The sequence below is a fragment of the Rhinatrema bivittatum genome, chromosome 1 (assembly GCF_901001135.1).
Source record: "Rhinatrema bivittatum chromosome 1, aRhiBiv1.1, whole genome shotgun sequence".
Taxonomy (NCBI): domain Eukaryota; kingdom Metazoa; phylum Chordata; class Amphibia; order Gymnophiona; family Rhinatrematidae; genus Rhinatrema; species Rhinatrema bivittatum.
In genome coordinates this window covers 661,775,463-661,797,710 of record NC_042615.1, presented here as the reverse complement: position 1 = coordinate 661,797,710, position 22,248 = coordinate 661,775,463, and the positions used below count along the sequence as shown (strand labels likewise).

Genomic DNA, 22,248 nt, shown 5'->3' with positions numbered 1-22,248 from the left:
CTGGATTAAGTTATCCAGCTAACTGGGACTTTATCCAGGCATATTCAGCAGATGGATTAACTTGTCTGCTCACCAGCTTACTAATATGGACCTCTTAATAATTTCTGCTTAAGCTAATCAAACTTTCATGGCAGGGGTAAATTGGCCTATTGGGGGATTGGGCATCCCCTGGTGAGCTGGTCACACTGGTCTCGTGATTCGCTGAGAGGGGCTGCTGCGGAAGAATGGCTCGGCAGGGCCGTAACAAAGCACAATCCAACATGGCTGGATAAAGGGCTTGGCGGGGCTGCAACAGAGCTCAAACTATCATGGCTCAATGAAGGGCTTGGTGGGGCCATGATGGAGCTCAAAATGTTGCGGCTCGATGAAGGGATCGGCGGAGCTGCTATGGAGCTCTACCCGCTGCCTGCTGTGGCCGGAAGAGAAAGGCCTACCTGGCTGGAAGAATGATGCATCTGGCGGTCACATGGCCACTAGAAGCATTGACTTCCTCCCAACTGTCATCCGGCAGTAAATAAGGAGCAGCACCGGCATGGCCAAGGCCCAGTGCAAAGGAGGAGGCCTAAGAAACATAGAAACATAGAAATGACGGCAGAAGAAGACCATGCAGCCCATCCAGTCTGCCCAGCAAGCTTTCACACTTTTTTTTTCTCACATACTTATCTGTTTCTCTTGGCTCTTAGTAACCTTTTTTTATTCTATTTCCCTTCCACCCCAGCCATTAATGTATATTCATCTCCAGGTAGTAGCCATCATTCCCTCAAGCCACCCCCATGCCTCTTCTCTTCATTCACATCCTCTAGACTTTATGGATCCACAGTATTTATCCCACGCACCTTTGAAATCCTTCACAGTTTTGGCCTTCACCACTTCCTCCGGAAGGGCATTCCAGGTATCTACCACCCTCTCCGTGAAGAAGTACTTCCTGACATTGGTTCTGAGTCTTCCTCCCTGGAGTTTTAAATCGTGACCCCTGGTTCTGCTGATTTTTTTGCAACGGAAAAGGTTTGTCGTTGTCTTTGGATCATTAAAACCTTTCAAGTATCTGAAAGTCTGTATCATATCACCCCTACTCCTCCTTTCCTCCAGGGTGTACATATTTAGATTCTTCAATCTCTCCTCATAAGTCATTTGATGAAGACCCTCCACCTTTTTGGTTGCCCTTCTCTGGACTGCCTCCATCCTGTCTCTGTCCCTTCGGAGATACGGTCTCCAGAAAACAGTACTCTAGGTGAGGCCTCACCAAGGACCTGTACAAGGGGATAATCACTTCCCTTTTCTTACTCGATATTCCTCTCTCTATGCAGCCCAGCATTCTTCTGGCTTTAGCTATCGCCTTGTCACATTTTTTCACCGACTTCAGATCATTAGACACTATCACCCCAAGGTCTCTCTCCTGCCCCATACACATCAGCCCTTCTCCCCCCATCGAATACAGTTCGTCCAGATTTCCACACCCTATATGCATGACTTTGCACTTCTTGGCATTGAATCTCAGCTGCCATATCTTTGACCTCTCTTCCAGTTTCCTTAAATCCCGTCTCATTCTCTCCACTCCTTCTGGCGTGTCCACTCAGTTGCAGATCTTAGTGTCATCCGCAAAAAGACAAACCTTACCTTCTATCCCGTCCGCAATGTCGCTCACAAAGATATTGAACAGGACCGGTCCCAACACCGATCCTTGCGGCACTCTGCTCAACACTGCTCTCTCTTCAAAGAGAGTTCCATTTACCATCACACATTGTCTTCTGTCCGTCAACCAGTTTGCAATCCAGGTCACCACCTTGGCACTCACTCCTAAGCTTCTTATTTTATTCACCAGTCTCCTGTGCGGAACCGTATCAAAAGCTTTGCTGAAGTCCAAGTAGATGACATCGAGCACTCTTCCTTGATCCAATTCCTTGGTTACCCAGTCAAAAAATTCTATCAGATTTGTCTGACAGGATCTTCCCCTGGTGAATCCATGCTGCCTCTTGTCCAGCATCTGCATGTCTGTGTGTATGAATCCATGCTGCCTCTGGTCCAGCATCTGCATGTCTGTGTGTATGAATCCATGCTGCCTCTGGTCCAGCATCTGCATGTCTGTGTGTATGAAAGAAAGAGCCTATGTGTACATGCATGAGGGAGAGTGCTTGTGTGTGCATGAGAGAGAGGGGAGAACCTGCATGTGTGCATGAGAGACAGAGAGTCTGCATGAGCGTATGAGAGAAAGAGCCTGCGTATGTACATGAGCCAGTGCCTGCATGAGTGTTTGAGAGAGAGCATCTGCATGAGTGTTATGAGAGAGAGCGAGCCTGTGTGTATGAGCCTGAATTGTATGCATGAGAGACAAAGAGAACCTATGTGTGAGAGAGAGAGAGAACGCCTGCATGTTTGTATGAGAGAGTGCCTGCATGTATATGAGAGAGAGAGAATATTAAAATACAGTGCACATGTGTGCATGAGAACTGTATTTTATACGGTTCAAAACTCTCAAACTACTGTTATGTAGTTTGAGAGCTTGACTTAATCCTGTGTGAAGTTTGAATTTGTATGTGCTGGGAAGTAGACAATTTGAACTAATCCTGTGTCTAATTAAAGGTTTGAATTGTATGTTTGCTGGAAAATAAGACTGAGCATGTGCAAAAATCACTGACTTGATCTGAGAAGCTGTGAGAATAGTTAATGAGCAAGTAGTCACTGGTGTTTGAGTCTCACAGTACTTTCTACTATTTGTTTTAAATCTGATGGATTTTAGTTTCATGGAGTCCCTCCTTGTTTTAGGATTATTTGAAAGGCTATTATTTGAAGAAGAGGTGGCTGGGGGGCAGGGGGGACGTCAGTGGGTAAATAAGATTTGGTTATTTACTCTTTCAGATAATAGAAGGACTAGGGGGCACTCCATGAAGTTAGAAAGCAGCACATTTAGAACAAATGTGTTCCAGTTAAGCTCTGGAATTCATTGCCAGAGGATGTGGTTAAGGAAGTTACAGGCCGATGCAATATCAGCAAGTGAAAAATATGCGTCCAAACTGGGTGCACATTTTTGGAATGCGCACATATCCCACCTGTCCTGGGCACTTGATGAAATAAGCAAATGAGCAGCCGTGCTAAAAGGGACACGCAATGGGTAATTTGTGCATCCTTAGAGCTCTGCATCGGGCGCCCAGGAAAAGTAGTTGTGCATCTAGAGCAGCCTGGCCAGACCTCCTCCCCATGTGACAGTGAATGGACCAATCAGCAGGAAGTGAAGGACTGAATAAATTAATATCAAGTGCCCAACCCTTAATATTAATGTATTCACTCCTTCATTCACTGCCAGCTGTGGTTCTGATTGGGCCAGACCTTGGGCCTGCTGCTTTCTGTGCTCCCCCTATGAGGAACCATAGAAAGCAGGATTTTTTGTTTTTGTTAAGCCTTTGAGTGGGACATAATTCTGCTTTCTGTCTTTCCTCCTATTTAGTATCTTCTTTTGCACCACATGCTTTAATGCCCGTTCCCAGGCAGGCATTAAATTTGCAGCGTTAAAATGGGTGCAGTGGCTGCGGGGCAATTTTTTGCATTGAGGATAATAGATGATAGCCTCATCAACATGAATGTACATGTGTAAGCTCTATTAGCAACGCACTAGTTTGGATGTGTGTTTGGATGAGCTAATCCCCTTAAGGGTAGATTTTAAAACGTGCGTGAGAGCACATGGATGCAGTTATTTTATAATATGCGCACGTCGCAGATTTTAAAATTCGTACACGCATGTGTGGGCAGGTTTCCTTTAACATGCAAAACGAGCGGGGAATATTTGAAAAAAACGTGAGGCAATGCAACAGGGCCTTCCCCAGTTCCCCCCCCCAGACAATTCCAATTAAACTCCCGGTGGGCGCTTCCCTGGGACAGCGTCTGATGACGCTGTCCCAGCCCAGCCTGCCTCTTCCTTTAGGCCTGGCACTTCTGCACATATCGGGGGTTATGCGCATGGCTGGGCCCTTTCCAAAATGTGCTCGGCATGCGCAGGCCTAGCCACGCGCATAACCCCCAAAATTTACGCGTGCGAGCTTCTGAAAATTAGGCCGTTATTGCATGAGGGGTTTTGGATGCGCATCCAAAACGCATGTCCAAGCACTGTAAGTCCATGCGCCTCGCAGAGCACACTATATTGCATTGATCTGTTAATGTAGATGGGTTTAAAAATGTTTTGGATAAGTTCTTGGAGGAGAAGCCCGTAAACCGCTATTAATCAATAAGGAATAGCCATGCTTGTTATCAGCTCTAGTAGCTTGGGATCTTTTTAATGTTTGGATACATGCCAGGTACTTGTGACTTGGATTGGCCACTAATGGACCCTTGGTCTGACCCAGTATGACATTTCTTATGTTCTTATGTTAACTAATCGCCACCCTGTTTCGCTCCTTGATGATTTTATAAATTTCTATCATCTCTCAGCTATCTCTTTTCGAAGCTGAAGAACTCTCTTCATAGGGGAGCCATTTCGTGTTCTTTTTCTTTTCTGTTGCCCTTCACTGCAATTTTTTCTAGTTCTGCTAGATGGGCAGAACTAGAGATGGGCAACCAAAATTGTACCCAATACTCAAAGGGCGGTCATAATATAGATTGATACAGAGGCAATATGATATTTTACATTTTAATCACCAAACATTCTATTTGCTTTTTTTGACCATTGCTACACACTGACCCTGGGATTTCAATGTGTTGTCCACAAGGACTCCAAGGCCTTTACTGACTGGTGATTCCTAATACAGAGAACTCAGGACTGTGTATCTGTAGTAGGGATTGTTTCTCCCTATGTGCAGCACTTTGCGCATTTCCACCTTACATTTCATCTGCTAGTCTCACACGGTCCTTCTGAAGTTCCTCACAATCCACTGCTGTTCTCACAACTTTGAATAAATTTGGGTCATTGGCAAATTTGATCACCTTACCCATCATTCCCTTTTCCAGATCATCTATGAATATTTTAACAGCACAGATCCTAGTAGAGAACCCTGTGATACTCCACTAATGACCTTTTTCCATCAGGAAAACTGACACTTTAATCACTGCACACTGGTTGGGAAACAGTGGTGTAGCCCATGTGTATTCCTGCAAGACACCTTTTGATTTTGAAACATTTTCAGCGGTGTGATGTTCTAGTAGCCATATTGATTCTAGATGCAACGATTTTTTTGTAGCTTGTGGTACCTTTTAAGAGTGTAACATAAGAATGAACCAAAGATGTATATATGCATGCAAGACCCTGTACGTCCTTTCTAATAAAAGGCTCAGATAACTTGCTTTGAACAGAGTATGCTAACAAATAAACATTGTCAGAAAGTCTTGCTAGAGGATTCCATTAACAGCTCTTTAAGAAGTTGGGCTTGTATGTGAAATACTGGCAGAAATTAAAAAAAAAAAAGAAGAGTTTGGGATTAGAACTGAAAATGTGATTCTTTTTGGTATGATTTATGCATTTTCACATGGAGACTGAAAGTGAGGCAGTGGACAAAGACAAATCCTTTGAAAGTTAGCGGGACAAAGACAAATCCTTTGAATATTGACTTCATAGCTTGATATGAGATAAAGGTCCAATCACCTTTAAGAAGAGACTTAAGACTTTGTTATTCGAACAAGCCTTCCCATAACTACTCACGTCAGCCTTGGTTCTTATCCGCATCATGAGTACACTATCCAACTTGAGGCCTTCATAGTCCTCCCCTATTTAATTTCCCTGCTTTTCGCCCAAGTTATACAGACCCAATTCTCTATACTTGCTTCACCCATTTTATGTTTATCCAGGTTACTTCTACCCTGTTCATTGTTTTAATCCAGGTTACTTCTGCCCTGTTCATTGTAAAACAAGACTAAGTGATAATTAATCTTGTTAATTGAACCTTGGTATATAAAAAGTTATAAATAAATAAAATGAGAGACCAACATCCCTTAGAGTAACCACATTTGAGGAGGTTCCTGCATGCCGTCATCCAGAAGAAAGGAAAAAATCCTGCAGAACTTTAACTGCCAAATATGTTCCCCCCATACAAATTCCTTTCTTACCCTAAGACTGAGGTAGAGAATCCCTGGATCAGCTCATATAGATTTACATGTCAATAAACCTAAATTTTCAGAATTGCCATTCACCTCTTGGACCTACCCTAGCTCAATTTTCAAAGTGTTTGAATAAATGGAACCATTTCAGGACATCTCCTGAATGTCTTTCAGTCTATGGTGTCTGCAGATGTGAAAAAGTACTCCTGATAAATCTTTTTGATGTACTTAATGTGGTTGTCATTCCCGCACAAGTGGCCTTCACAGGCCATTTTTGTTTTTTGCATATAAAAAATATCACATTGCATAATTGCCATGATGGTGGAGTTTTCAACTGTTAAGAAATGGTCCCCTCAACTGTTTTGTACATCATTCTTTTAGAAGGGATCTTTTTTTTTCTAACTATTCAGTCCCAGGCTGTTGATTAAGTAGATCTTGTTTAGTGCAACCAGTTTAATGGCATTTGTTTTAACTTGGAATAGGTAGTCTCAAAACCTATGTTTTCCTACATTTATATTTATGGCCATTTTTACATTTATTTATTTATTTATTTATGTAACTTCTTTTACTATACCGACACTCAAGACCAGGTCTTATCGTACCGGTTTACATTAGAACAAGGGGAAAAACCAATTAACGTATAAGTGGAAAAGAGAAGTTACATTAAAACAGGGAGAGTAAAAACATGGATGTCGGAAGATAGGACAGAATTAAGTAATTGAACAATAAGTTAACAAAATTACAAACTATAAATTAACATAAAACAATAAATTAATGCATAAGAATTAATGCATTCAATTCCTAATGAGAAAAAGATTTTAGTTTTCTCTTGTTTTTATTTATATTTTACAAGTTTGGAACTTGCAGATATGCATGCCTTTTGCAAGATACCTCTTTTAGAGTTCTTAAGCACATCCTTTGGGGTTTATTTTTATTCTTTTTAGGATAGAAAATAAATGTAGATGAACTTGAAACTTTAATGCTGCTTGCTTGCATGCATACAGATATATATATCTGTATACATGTAATACTATTTATCCATAAAAAAGAAAAACTGCCTGCTTCCATCATATTTGTTAGATGTACCTACTCTTGGCCACCATCAACAAGAACAAGAATCCCTAGTGAAATATTTTAAACATTTATTAGTGTAGAATTCAAGCTCATTTCCAAAGCTGGTATTTATGCATAATGTGCTTCTACACACTGCTAATGAATGTGTTCATGGTCCTGTTTCCTGGCTTCCTCTCTGTTCTTTTGTACTTAGCAGTACTGCTTCCATTCGGTTGTGTCTATTCTTTTGTTTTTACTTTGCTTTTAGATGTTGAAGGCATGGCTGCTCAGATCATTATTGAGGCCAATGATGGAGTCAAGGGAGTCATTGAATGGAGAAGTACCAAGTAAGTAATTACTAATGGAGCTTCACTCACAGAAACAATATATACTGCATATGTTTCAATTCTAGCAGATCTAGTTTTCAAACTAGATATGACTTAATTTTCAAAGTAGGTTTTTTTTTTCATGAAAATAGCATGTACACGAACATATATAGCATGTGTGCATGTACACGCTATTTTATAAATGTCAAACGTACGTGCATATTTTTGGTTTTGTGTGTACGTGTTACTGGGAGAAAAAGGGGGCAGTTAAGGGAAATTCTAGGGTAGTGTTAACAAGTATGCATGGAAGTTGCTATTTTAGAAGAGAGATATATGTATGCCTTATCGAACTTGTTCATATGCTTTTACACCTACTGTGTGACTGGCACATGTGAAATCAAACTTGTCTGTTGTCTGCAGTTTTTGATTGAGAGGTATGGGTGAAACGTTGGGGATTCAGGGGGAAGTGCTAGATGAACTGGAGAAAGACTGGGAGAACTGGTGGAGGCATCGGCGAATTGGTGATTCCGAGTTCTTGCTCATGCTTTAAAAGGATACCTGCCACCAGATTTAATTCTGGGGTTTTACTTGTGCAGTGTCGCGATTATTTAATGTGTAAAAAATGCGCATATTTGTTTATAAAATGGTTAAGGAAAATGGGCATATTATTTCTTTGGAAATATTCTCCCATTCTGAAACGTACACGCTTACTTTTGGAGTAAAAATGAGCAGATAAAATACTAGCATTAATCTCTGTGCTTCCAACTACACACACAAATACTACACCATGAACAAGTTCCAAAGTAAGGCTCTATGGGGCAGATTTTAAAAGCCCTACGCGCGTAGGGCCTATTTTCAAAAGGCCCGGCGGCGCGTGTAAAGCCCCAGGACGCGCATATTAGAGATGTGAATCGTGCGATCGTCTTAACGATCGATTTCGGCTGGAGGGGGGAGGGAATCTTATCGTCGCGGTTTTGTTTTTTAAAATATCATGTAAATCGTAAATCGGGGGAGGGCGGGAAAACCAGCACACCAAAACCCACCCCAACCCTTTAAAATAAATCCCCCACCCTCCCGAACCCCCCAAAATGCCTTAAATTACCTGGGGTCCAGAGGAAGGGTCCCGGTGTGATCTTTTACTCTCGGGCCTGCGGTGCGTTGTAGAAATGGCGCCGGCGCTACCTTTGCCCTGTCATATGACAGCAGGGCAAAGGTAGCGCCGGCCCCATTTTGTTTTTTTGTCCCCTGATATCAGGAGCGTAGGAGATCGCTCCCGGACCCCCGCTGGACCCCCAGGGACTTTTGGCCAGCTTGGGGGGGCCTCCTGACCCCCACAAGACTTGCCAAAAGTCCAGCGGGTGTCCGGAACGACCTCCTGCACTCGAATCGTGTTGCCGTACGGCCGGCACCATTTTGCGTAAAATGGCGCTGGCCGTACGGCAAAACGATTCGAGTGCAGGAGGTCGCTCCCGGACCCCCGCTGGACTTTTGGCAAGTCTTGTGGGGGTCAGGAGGCCCCCCCAAGCTGGCCAAAGTCCCTGGGGGTCCAGCGGGGGTCCGGGAGCGATCTCCTACGTTCCTGACGTCGGGGGACAAAAAACAAAATGCCGCCGGCGCTACCTTTGTCCTGTCATATGACAGGGCAAAGGTAGCGCCGGCGCCATTTCTACAACGCACCGCAGTTCCCGAGAGTAAAAGATCACACCGGGACCCCCGCTCTGGACCCCAGGTAATTTAAGGCATTTTGGGGGGGTTCGGGAGGGTGGGGGATTTATTTTAAAGGGTCGGGGTGGGTTTTAGGGTTGTTTTAGTGTGCCGGTTTTTCCGCCCTCCCCCTTCCCCCGATTTACGATTTTTGACTATAAATCATGGGAATTCCTAGTGTATCGCGCTTCTAACGATTTTTGACGATTTAAAATATATCGGACGATATTTTAAATCGTCAAAAAACGATTCACATCCGTAGTGTATATGTCCCGGGGCTTGAAAAAAGGGGTGGGGGAGGGGTGGGGCTGGAGCTTCCAGGCACAGCGGCCATTTGTCGTTGTGCCTGGGATCACGGGCTGGCCGTCAGCCGGCGCACACAACTTGCGCCTGCCCAAGGCAGGCGTAACTAGGTAAGATACATTTTTTAGGGGGGTTTAACTTAGGGCTGGGGTCGGGAGAGTTAGGGGAAGGAAAGGTGGGGTGGGGGGTAGGGAACAGAGGAAGGCAGTGTGGCTTGGCACGCGCAAGGTGCTCAATTGCGCACCCCGTTCCGCGCGTCGACTCCTGCTTTTATAACGTGCATGGCTGCGCACACATGTTATAAAATCAGGCGTACATTTGTGCGCGCCGGGTTGCACGCATAAATGTACGCCACGCGCGTATGTTTTAAAATCTTCCCCTATATGTGATAAACACACATAGGCATGACCTGTTGGCTCTATTATTAAAATTATACTGAGTACATTAATCTTAAAGGGCTTTTCCCAATTTGTGATCAATATTCAGAAGGGTTTTTCTGGCTAAGTGCAAGACTTAGTGGAAAAAATCCTGAGTTTTAAATAATCCGACCAAGTTTAACAAGGTAATTCATTGCCTGGCTAAATCTTAGCAGGATAAAGAGACAGGGCAGGGATGTGGCCTAAATTTTATCTAGATGTTCATTGCTAGCCTGGAAAAATTAGCTGGCTATCCAGTCATAAAAATTGCAAGCCTACAATTAGCTGGATAGTGTAAAAAAAAAAGTCTCTGTAAGGTGACTCCAGTAAGCAGCCACTGCAGCAGGCAATTTGCATTTAGGTGCATACTGAGGAGCGTAAGTATTTGCAATAACAGGGAACTGTGAAGTAAATTTTTGGAAGATTTGCTTTTTAGTGTTCCAATTGATTTGCAATTCCAGGCATTTATAAGTTATTTAGAAAGGACAGCAGAATAAAGGAAGCAAACATTTGTTGAGATTTTAGAAATTGAGAGGTTCATATTCAATAGCTAGCCGGATTGCAAAGATAGTCAGATAAACTTATCGGGCTAACTTTGGAGAGATATATTCAGTGATGCAGCTGCTCTATAGAATATAGGCAGCTATCTTAAAGATAGCTGCATACGTTTATCTGACTAACTTTAAGTCTGTTGTACAAGACGTCTAGACCTGGATATGTTATCCAGCTAACTCCCTCCAGAAACACTCCTGAAATGCCCCGTGTTATCTGGCTAAATTTTATACAGATAGGGGCAGACTTTCAAAGCCTATGCGCGTAAATCCAGCGGATTACACGCGCCGGGCCTATTTCAAAAGGTCTGGCGGCGCACGTAAAGCCCTGGGACGCGCGTATGTTGCGGGGCTCGAAAAAAGGAGCAGGACGTGGGTGGGGCGGTCTGGGGTCGGGGTCGTGGCCGTAGCCTCCAGGCACAGCAGACATTTGCCTCTGTGCCCGGGATCGCGGGCCGGTCATTGACCGGCGCTCGCAACCTATGCCTGCCTGGAGGCAGGCGCAACTTATAAAATAATGGTAGGGGGGGATTTAGGTAGGGCTGGGGGGCGGGTTAGATAGGGGAAGGGAGGGGAAGGTGGGGGGGGGCGGAAGGAAAGTTCCCTCCGAGGCCACTCTGATTTCGGAGCGGCCTCAGAGGGAACGGGGAAAGCCATCGGGGCTCCCCTAGGGCTCGGCATGCGCAAGGTGCACTAGTGAGCACCCCCTTGTGCGCGCCGACCCCGGATTTTATAACATGCGCACGCCGGGTTGCGCGCAGAAATCTACGCTCATGTATAGCTATTAAAATCCGGCCCATAATGAGATATCTGATTAAAGGTTAGCTGGGTACTTGCCCAAAATATTCAGTCTCCATTCAACCGGATAACTTGTCAGTTATCTGGCTACATGCCACTGAATATGGATCTCATAATATTTTCTCTCCTGCCTAGAGTCTGTTGCCAAATAATGAGCCAGACTCTATCTCCACGGTTTCATATAGACTTTGCTTCTGTATGGTGATTTTAACCATATAAATTCATTTAAAAAATCAGTGGCAAAAATGTTTACATTACTGAGGATTATTGCCTTTACATTCTTGAAAACTATTGACCAAAAATCTAACAAGTGCTCCAGATAAACTTTAATGTGAAAATATAGTTTGTGGTGCTAGTATAATATCACAGAGCAAAGGAAAACAAATATTTGTGAATAAAAGAAAAATAATAGGAAAAAAATGTTATAACATATCTGGGTAGTACTATATTACTGTGATTGAAGGACATCTGTTGGCCAAAGAGAGGTAAAACACTATAGTACCAGGAGACAGAATGAATGAGTTTACATCTAAGAACATAAGATATGCCCTACTGGGTCAAACCAAGGGTCCATCAAGCCCAGTATCCTGTGTCCAGCAGTGGCCAACCAAGTCACAAGTACCTGGCAATTACCCAAACATTAAAGGGTAAATTTTAAGACCCATGTACGGGTGTCCATGTGTGCGTGATTCCAGGCATGTGCAGATGGACGCGCTGATTTAATATCGGCGCATGCATGTGCGTGTGAATGCAGACTCGCGCTTATAAGGGGAGAACATTTTATTACTGTAAACCGAGGTGATGTATTTTTTTTACGTGCCGCGGTATATAAAAAAAAAAATCACTAAATAAATAAATAAATAAATTAGATGCATATGGCAAAGTGAGAGGCCCTTTTACAAAGTTCCCTCCCAGTCTGCTCCAATAAAGGAGAAGACTGGAAGGGAACTTCCTAAACCCCCTAGCTTACTTACCTCTCTTTTTTCTTATCTGCTCCGACCCCTAAAACCTCGCTAACTAACTTTGTTTTGTTTTGTTTAGATACTTACCTGCTCTCTGGAGCAGTAGCAGGTTACGCGGGCCGGCCGGCTGCCGGCGAGTGTTTCAGCGGGACAGTGCCTAATGGCGCTGCCCTGGCTTGCCCATGCCCTACCCACGCCCTGCCCAGACCCCACCCCCAGCCCGCCCCTTTTCTATCAAGCTAGTCTTCAGCGAATGCTAGGAGCTATGAAAAAGCCTATGGCGCGCACACAGCCCAGCCACGCATATCTCCCAGTATAGACACACATAAGCCTTATAAAATGTACCCGTAAATGCATAGATCCCATACTACTGATCCTTATTGATTAATAGCAGTTTATGGACTTTCTGCTCTAGGAACTAATCCAAACCTTTTTTAAACCCAGTTACACTAACTGCCGTAACCACATCCTCTGGCAATGATTTCCAGAGATTAATTATTCGTTGAGTGAAAAACAATTTTCTCTGATTTGTTTTAAATGAGCTACTTGCTAATTTCATGGAGTGCCTCCTAGTCCTTGTATTATAGGAAAGAATAAATAACCACTTCACATTTACCTGTTCAAGTCCTTTCATGATTTTGTAGACATCTATCATATCCCCCCTTAGCCGTCTCTTCTTCAAGCTGAACAGACCTAACCTCTTTATCCTTTACTCATAGGGGAGTAGTTTAATCTCCTTTATCATTCTGATCGCCCTTCTCTGTACTTTCTCTAGTAGAACTATATCTTTATTGAGATGTGGTGACCAGAACTGCACACAGTACTCAAGGTGTGATCTCACCATGGAGTGATACAGAGGGATTATGACATCCACCATTTTATTCACCATTTCCTTCCTAATAACCCTAACATTGTTTTTGCTTTTTTGACTACCATAGCACACTGAGCCAACGATTTGAATCTTTTATCCACTATGACACCTAGGTCTCTTTCCTGGGTGGTAACTCCTAAAGTGGAACCTAACATCGTATAACCACAGCAAGGTTTATTTTCCCCTATATGCATCATCTTGCACTTGTCCACATTAAATTTCATCTGCCATTTGGACGCCCAATCTTCCAGTCTCACAAGGTTCTCCTGCAATTTGTCACAATCCTCCTGAGATTTAACTACTCTGCATAATTTTGTGTAATCCGCAAATTTAAGCACCTCACTTGGCGTGCCCCTTTCCAGATAATTTATAAATTTATTAAAAAGCACTGTTCTTAGTACAGATCTCTGAGGCACTCCACTGTTTACCTTTTTCCACTGTGAAAGCAGTCCATTTAATTCTATTCTCTGTTTCCTGTCTTTTGACCAGTTTGCAATCCACAAAAGGAAATCACCTCCTATCCTATGACTTTTAAAGTTTTTTTTTAGAAGCCTCTCATAAGGGACTTTGTTGAACACCTTCTGAAAAATCCAAATACAGCACATTTACTGGTTCATCTTTGTCCACATGTTTCTTCACCCCATCATAAAAATGTAGGAGATTTGTGAGGCAAGACTTCCTTTAGGTGAACCTATGCTGGCTGTGTCCCATTAATCCATGTCTATCTAAATGTTCTGTGATTTTATTCTTTATAACAGTTTCCACGATTTTTCCCGGCACTGAAGTCAGACTCACTGGTCTATAGTTTTCTCGGATCTCCCCTCCAGTCTTCAGGTACAATGGATGATTTTAATGATAGGTTACAAATTTTAACTAATCGGTCTGAAATTTCATTTTTGAGTTCTTTCAGAACCCTGAGGTGTATACTAGCCAGTCTAGGCGATATAGTACTCTTGAATTTGTCAATCTGGCCTACTACATCTTCCAGGTTCACCATAATTTATTTCAGTCCATCTGAATCATCACCCTTGAAAAGCATCTCCGGAGTGGTTATGCCCCAACATCCTCTTCAGTAAACACTGAAGCAAAGAATTAATTTAGTCTTTCTGGAATGGCATCTTCACTAAGTGCCCCTTTAGCATCTCAATCCTCTAACAGACCAACCAATTCCCTCATAGGCTTTCTGCTTTGGATATATTTTTAAAAGTTTTTATTATGAGTTTTTTCTTTTCAAATTCTCTCTTAGCCTTTCTTATCAATTTCTTACATTTAACTTGTCAATGCTTATGCTTTATCCATTTTCCTCTGATGGATTCCTCTTCCAATTTTTGAATGAAGATCTTTTGGCTAAAATGGCCTTTGTCGCCTTACTTTTTAACCATGCTGGCAATCATTTGGCCTTCCTTCCACGGCCAAACGATTGCCGGCATAGTACTGAAGAGTACTTTTAGGCTGGTATTTTTAAACAATGTCCACGCCTGTTGCACACTTTTTGCCATTGTAGCTGCACCTTTCAGTTTTTTGTTTTTTTTTAAATTATTTTCCTTATTTTGTCAAAGTTTCCTTTTTGAATGTTTAGTGCTAGAGCCATGGATTTACTTACTGTCCCCCTTCCTGTCATTAATTAAAATTTGATCATGTTATGATCACTATTGCCAAGCGGCTCCACCCCTGTAACCTCCCTCGCCAGATACTGGTCTTCACTGAGAATTAGATCTAAAATTGCTCCCTCTCTTGTTGGTTCCTGAATCAATTGCTCCATAAAACTATCATCTATTCCATCCAGGAACTTTATTTATCTAGCATGTCCTGATGTTACATTTACCTAGTCAATATTGGGATAATTGAAATCTCCCATTATTACTGCACTACCAATTTGGTTAGCTTCCCTAATTTCTCTTAGCAATTCACTGTCCTCATCATTTTGGCCAGGTGTGCAGTAATATACTCCTATTACTATACTCTTCCCCAACAAATAAGGTATTTCTACCCATAAAGATTCCATTGTGCATTTAGTCTCTTGCTGGTTCTTTATCCTGTTGGACACTATGCCATCCCCCGCCATCAAGTTTCTCCTCTCTATCATTGCAATATAATTTGTACCGTGGTATAGCACTATCCCATTGTTTATCCTCCTTCCACCATGTCTCTGAGATGCAAATTAAGTCTGTCATCATTCACTGCTGTACTCTAACTTACCCATCTTACTTTTAGACTTCTAGCCTTAGAATACAAACATTTCAAAGTGTGTTTTTTGTTTGTATTAACATTTTGCTTTTCAGTTGTCAGGGATAATTTGTAATCATTTAGCTCAGGTGATTCTTTACATATAGGCACATGGACTACTTTTCTTATTATTGGAACCTCTCTGTTGGGATACCCTAACTCTATTACTTCATTAGTATCCTTCGAAGATACCTCCCTCTGAACCATGCATTGCTGAGTGACTATCGGAGTTCCCCTTTGTTCTAGTTTAAAAGCTGTTCTATTTCATTTTTAAAGGTTGGTGCCAGCAGCCTGGTTCCACCCTGGTTAAAGTGGAGCCCATCCCTTTGGAAAAGACTCCCCCCTTCCTCAGAAGGTTCCCCAGTTCCTTACAAAACTGAATCCCTCTTCCTTGCAGTATCATCTCATCCATGCATTGAGACTCTGGAACTCTGCCTGCCTCTGGGGACCTGCATGTGGAAAAGGGAGCATTTCAGTGAATGCTACCCTGGAAGTTCTGTTTTTCAGCTTTCTACCTAAGAGCCTAAATTTAGCTTCCAGAACCTCTCTCCCACATTTTCGTATGTCTTTGGTGCCTACATGTACCACGACAACCGGCTCCTCCCCAGCACTGCCTAAAATCCTATCTAGGTACACATGAGGTCTGCCACATTCACACTAGATAGGCATGTTACCAAGCAATCCTTACTCTCACCAGTCATCCACCTATCTACATTCCTAATAACAGAATCACCAACTATGATGGCTGACCTAACCATTCTGTCCTGGCAGTAGCCCTGGGGGACACATCCTTGGTGTGAGAGGACAATGCACCACCTGGAGAGAAAGTCCTTGCTTCAGGATAATTTCCTGCTGTACAAAGTTGATGCTGTCCAACCAGGAGAACTTCCTCCTCCAAGGCAGCACCAGGGCTGCCAGACCAGATTTGGGACTTGGCTACTATAATCCTGAAGGTCTCATCTATATACCTCTCTGTCTGTCTCAGCTCCTCCAGGTCTGCCATTCTAGCCTCCAGAGATTGGACTCATTCTCTGAGTGACAGGGTGCGCACATCCAACCTCTCACCAGCAGGTAAAAAATCATACATGTGACACTAAATGCAAAAGACTGGAAAGCTCCCCCTCTTGCTGCTGAACTGATGCCTTCATCTTAATTTTTTTCAGTTCCTAGTTAAGTTTAGGTTGCTATAGGAGTAGGGCTGTATACAATTTGAGTCCTTTAAATGTATTAGTGTATTCACTATTTATCTGGTAGTGACCTACAAGGGGATAATTAAACTGTTGATAAGGCTTGGGGCAATCCTGTGTTTAAGTTAAAAGGCTGATTAATATATATTTTTTTATGTAAAAGTGTCTCCTACCTATAAATCAGAGGATGAGCTAGGGGAGGGTGTGAAGGAGAAAAATCAAAACTCCTGGCTTCTGCCTGCCTTCTGACTAGCTATTTAATATAGACACACAAATATACTAAAGAAACTGCCACAATAGTTTTTTTCTCTCCAAAAATATTTTGCTCCTTCCTTCTACTCTTCCTTTCTAAAAGTAAGTAGAAAAAATGCCTAAGAAACAAAAAAAAAGCAATGCAAAAAAAAAAAAAATCCCTTTTTCAAAAATTAAAATAACAAAAAGTTATTAATAAAAATTATCCCCCTTCAGCCAGAAAAACGTACCTGTTGTAGTTTAGCTCCTCCAATAAAGGCAGATTAGTTCTTAGTTGTGTGACCTATATGTAGAGATCAGATCCTGATCCGATTAAAACAGGCAATGAGCTCCTTTCAACTCCCAAGCTTCAAAGAAAAAGCTGTCTCTTTGAACTACTAAATCCAAAGGCAGAAACAAAAAGACACTAGAGCAAGGCAACCCCTTCCCCTCTACTTTCCTTTCTAAAACTAAGTAGAAAAAAATGCCTAAGAAACAAAAAAAGCAATGCAAAAAAAATCCCTTTTCTGAAAATTAAAAGAACAAAAAGTTATTAATAAAAATGATTCCCCTTCAAAGTAAGGTCTCTGCAGTTGAATTCAGCCAGAAAAACTTACCTGTTGTAGTGTAGCTCCTCCATTAAAGAAACTAATACTAAATATGCAGGGATTACAGGGAGCCAGTGGCAAAGCAGGTCAGTCAGGAACCATGAGGTAGAGGATTTATCTTTACAGTTTAAGAGAACTGCTAACATTGTGCTGGAATATTGATCTAGATTAGAAATATGGCAGTTATGTCTGAAGGAATTTTCCTGTCCTTTTATAATTTATAACAATAGGGGTAGATTTTCAAAACAGCGCGCGGGCATACATGTACACATGTACCCGGCGTGTACATATGTATGCCCGATTTTATAACTTGCACACGCAGTTTGTAAGCCTTTTGTTTGTAAGCCTGATTCACTTTTAACAGGCCCTATGTGTTTGTGGTTTTTGACTTCAGGCATTTCAACTCTTGTGAATCCTTTGGTGGTGGTAGGTGAAGTGGGTGTGGTCAAACCCCACCAAGACACTGAGATAGTGGTAATGCCTCTTGCCTCCCCACCCATGCTGAATGGTACAAAAGTAGTTGGCAGTCAAGTTATTTTGGACCAAACCATGGGAAAAAGCAACAGAGTATACAGAGGGGGGTAGACACCAGTGGCTCTACAGTGGACCAGATTAGAGATTTGTTTTCCTTTCAGGTGGGTGCCAGTGTTTTGGCTTAGGGCACGGTAATTTCTCTTGTGCTCCAGGAGTTCTAGCACAATGCACATACTGACTGCAGAAGATTCTCTCCACGATTTTGTGCCTGTTCCTGAACAGATGGAATGAAAGTGCCCTAACTGTCCTAAAAGTTATCAGACATAGAAGACTTTTTGATTGCTGTCTTCAAACTGGATTCAGTGGTCTCAGATCTTAGTAACATAGTAAATGCAGCAGAAGAAGACCTATTGGTTCCATTCAATCTGCCCAGTTATTCCTGTCCATACTGTAATAATTTATCCCTGCTGCCTTTTGTTTAAGCTTAACTGCTTACAGGAAATTGCTCCTTAAGCAAATCAATTTTTATTTGTTTCCTCATTGCCTAGGTAGGTGAACATACAAGATCCTATACTTAAGCCATCATCCTCCCCCTCATATGTTAATACCAAGTTTTGTAATAATCTAGATAGCTACCAAAAATATCCAAAAATCTGGTCTCCTAGGCTCATGTGACCTTGCTGGGCAGTACCCAGCCATCACCAGCTTGCTGGCACCTGGAGTTGTAATCCACTGGTAGCAACCAGGCTATCCCATGGCCTTTAGTATCACTGGATCATACTTCTTTTTTCTACTCTTTTATTTGTCTTCATCACCACGCCCTTTGCTTTTGCTGTTCAGGGAATGTTGTTTGTTTCCTACTATTGTTATGTATTATGACAGCAGAGAAGGAGCAATAGGCCTATCTAGACTGCCCGCCTTCACTCCCAGTCTGAATTTACTGTAGACATCCAGTCTCTGATTTCTGTTAAGCAAACAGTTCTGAGTATGCATATTGAGGAAGAATGCATTCTTTTGGTCTCATTGAAGGAAGGCAATTGTCAGACAGCCAACTAATGTGGGTAAAAAAAATTTTACCCACATAAATCCCTTTGAAAATTATCATTTTATATGCATTTGTGGGATGGCTCTTTATTGGAGAGAGTTCAAACCTCCGTAGACATTGTAACATGTGCTGTTCTCATAAATTGTCTGCCTTTGCTTAACTTGCTAAATGGTTAGTTAAACCTTTTTTCCCCTAACTTCCAAATATCAGAGAACTCAGTTGTTGAATGCCAAACAGTATTTATTAGAATGAAGAAACAGTTTCATACTCACTGTGACTTTCAAGATGACAAGAATAGCCATTCAGACACCACCTGGTTTAGCTGTTAGAGTTTCTGGAGCTCAGTAATCAGACAACTGCAGCTGAAGTAGAAGTTGCAGCTGTTAGTGAATAATAGGGACTGGCAGTGGATGGGAAATAGTGGTGAAAGAGTGATGCTTCTAGGAGCTTGTAGAGAATATAGGAGAACAGTTAGTCTGCCAAGAGACTTTTTTCAGCTGAATTATCCCATAGAAAATGAGTCGGTCCCAGGCTGCTTGTGATCAAGGAGTCAATAGGAAAAGGAAAGAGAACATAGACAGAGAGAGAGAAAAAAAAAACAGGGATAGATACAATAGGGAGCTCAAAACCATTCAAACAATAACCAATAAGGAAAAAGCAATCTACACCTTGCTTTAACCTAAGCAAAATCATAAGATGACACAAGGTGGCAGTGTGTAACAAAAAACATATGCATACAGTGCAGAGGCAGAACATATGTGCAACAATATTTGATAAAAAATAAACCCCTGTCAATTATGAACATTTGGTTGCTAAAAAGCATTTTGTGGCATAAATATATTACATCTGGCAACCTGTGGGACATCCCCACAGGCTGCCACACACCCCTAATGCCACAAAATGCTGGGACTCTGCTATCCGGCGAGACCCCATCGGACCTCGCAGATGTAGCACGGAGTCCATTTCTTCAGGCCTTCTTTATAGGCGTACACATGCCCGACATCGCTGGATTTAAAGGTGCCACAGTGGGAAAAGGTGTGGCGCTTTTAGATGACATCACTGCCACCTCCCTATAAAAGGGTCCCTGGGACCCTCCCACTTCACTTCAGCAATGGATCTCCTGCATTCCTTGCAGTGTCTGTTGCTAGCGTTCCTGTGCCTCATCTTGTCTTTCAGTTCAGCCTTGCCTCATCTCTTCCAGTCCAGTCTTGCTTTGTCTTATCTTCCAGCCTGGCCTTGCCTTGCCTTGCCTCATTTCACCTTCCAGTCCAGCCTCATCCAGCCTTGCCATGCCTCGCCTTCCAGCCCAGCCTGCCCAGCCTGTCTTCCTCGTTCTCATCGTCAGTGTTTTCTCCCTCGGATTTCTGTTTTGGATCTTGACCTTCTGCGTGGACCAGACTACGATTGCCTGCCATCTGGATCTGACCTCTAGCCTAGACCTGATAACTCTTGCTTACTGTCTGCCCCAATCTTGGCTGTCCTCTGATTTTCATAAGCCTGCTGTCTGCTGTCTCTGATGTGTCTTTGGACTCTAATTATCCCTTCTGCCCAAGGGACCCGCCTAAGTCCTGCTGGATACCAGAATCCAAGGGCTCAACCTGCGGAGGAGGTGGCTGGCAAAGGTGAAGCTCCAGACTGTCCCATTACACAGGGTGTGTTCTCCAGCTGCTGTTGTAAACCTCGGGGGCTCACCCTTGAGGCAGCATCAACTACTCCTCAGAGCTAAAGGGCTCACACCCCATATCCATTAAAAAAATAAATGTCAGGTTTTTTTGTCTGAGTAAATAAATATGTTTTTGGCTGTTATAAAAATGTTTGTTGGTGTCTTTCTTTTTGAAAGATCAAATGCAGATGACAGGGTCAGGGATGGCAGCAGATCTGTAATAAGAATGAAAGACAAGTGTGCAGGAGAGTTTTTCAAAGAAGGAGAATGACAAAAAAAAATTAGAGCAGGATAATTTACATTATTATGGTTTCCTCATTTAATTATAATTGATAGTAAATGATGTATTTTTTTTTCAGTTTTGAAATAAATGAAACTCATGGCATCTTGACACTAGTGGTATTTAGAAACAGAGGGACATATGGCAATGTGTCCTTGCTCTTCTATGCTCAGAATCTAGGTGCTCATATTGGGAAGGATTTCAATGTTTCTACAAAGGTAGGCTTGTACTTGTTAATTGAATCTAATTTACAGTAGCTGATTATGATTTTCCTTTCCTGAAATCTCCACAATCTGTTAGCGGTAGGATGTCTTAGTTTTACTCTTCATACATCTTGCTATCCCTAAACACTATTTGCATTTTGTTATCTCTCACATTACTTGTTGGTGCAAACTTTGTATAGTGGGAGATCTTTTATAATTACATTTCTTTAACTAGTATCATAACTGGAAATTTTTTCTCACAGTTTAATCTGTACCATTGTAAAGCTAATTAGCAGTGCATGTGAATGATGCAAAACATTTATTGCAGGATACATTACAGATGTAGCATTGATTGAGTATTGTTAGAAACATTGGCTTACTACTCGATGAGTTTAATTAAATTACTTGATCTTTTTTGGGTGCTAGGTTCTGTCCTTTGCAGAAGGAGAAAGGTACAAATACATTGACATCACAATATTTGATGATGACATCCCTGAAGGAGATGAGAAATTCCAGCTGGTTTTGGCTAATCCCTCACCCGGGCTGGAGCTAGGTCAGAATACAACAGGTAACAAATCTTAACACACTAGCCCATCACTTTTCTTATAGATTTTTTCACTCATATGTTACATGACTTCTGTCTGAATAAAGTTACTCATTATTTATGTTCTTTGGAAGATGTTTTTGTTGCTGATTGGCAGTCTGTCAAACTGAAAAAATATTGTAACAAAAGCTTGGTTTGATTGCCCTGTATTTTTGGGATATTTTATTTTTTTATTCCAAATTCTATATTTTTGTAATAATAGAAACTCTGTGCTTCCTTGCATGCTCTATTTCTTGATTTGTTTTGGGGGGTTGTAGTCCAGTTTACTTAATAATTTATTAGGGGTGTGCAGGGATAAAATATGTGTTTCGTTTTTCATTTTAATTTTTTCCCACAAATTTTGTTTTATGGAATGTTTGATTCATTTCATTCATTAAAAAAAAAAAAAAAAAAGAATCAGACATTTTAAAAAAATGAAAAATAAAATGAAACAGGACCTCTCAAACTCTCCCATCCCCACCTCCCAACCCTCCCACCCAGAAAAATGCCGGCGTCAGGTTCCCCCCCCCCCAGACCCTACTTACCTGGTCCAATGGGGATCTACCAGCGAAGCCTAGGCCCAGGCCGAAGCCTCGGCTTTGTGTAGGCTGAAGCCGCGGAATTTATTAACTCTGGAGTGACCCCAGTGCACTTTGTCAATTTAAGAAGAAAGAAGAGGACGTAATCATTGGCGCTCCAAGGCCTGGGCTGTGGACCTGGGCTTGACACTATGCCGAGGCCCGGGC

The 22,248-nt window shown here is 42.2% G+C and overlaps 1 protein-coding gene across 1 annotated transcript in view; it reads left to right on the top strand.

The window, feature by feature from the left end:
- ADGRV1 (adhesion G protein-coupled receptor V1) overlaps positions 1-22,248 on the top strand; it is a 1,128,533-nt gene that overhangs the window by 310,920 nt on the left and 795,365 nt on the right. Inside the window, exons 40-42 of the mRNA XM_029573357.1 lie at positions 7,340-7,418; positions 20,796-20,934; positions 21,346-21,487. Coding sequence (XP_029429217.1) covers positions 7,340-7,418; positions 20,796-20,934; positions 21,346-21,487 — 360 coding nt within the window. The remainder of the gene's footprint in view (positions 1-7,339; positions 7,419-20,795; positions 20,935-21,345; positions 21,488-22,248) is intronic.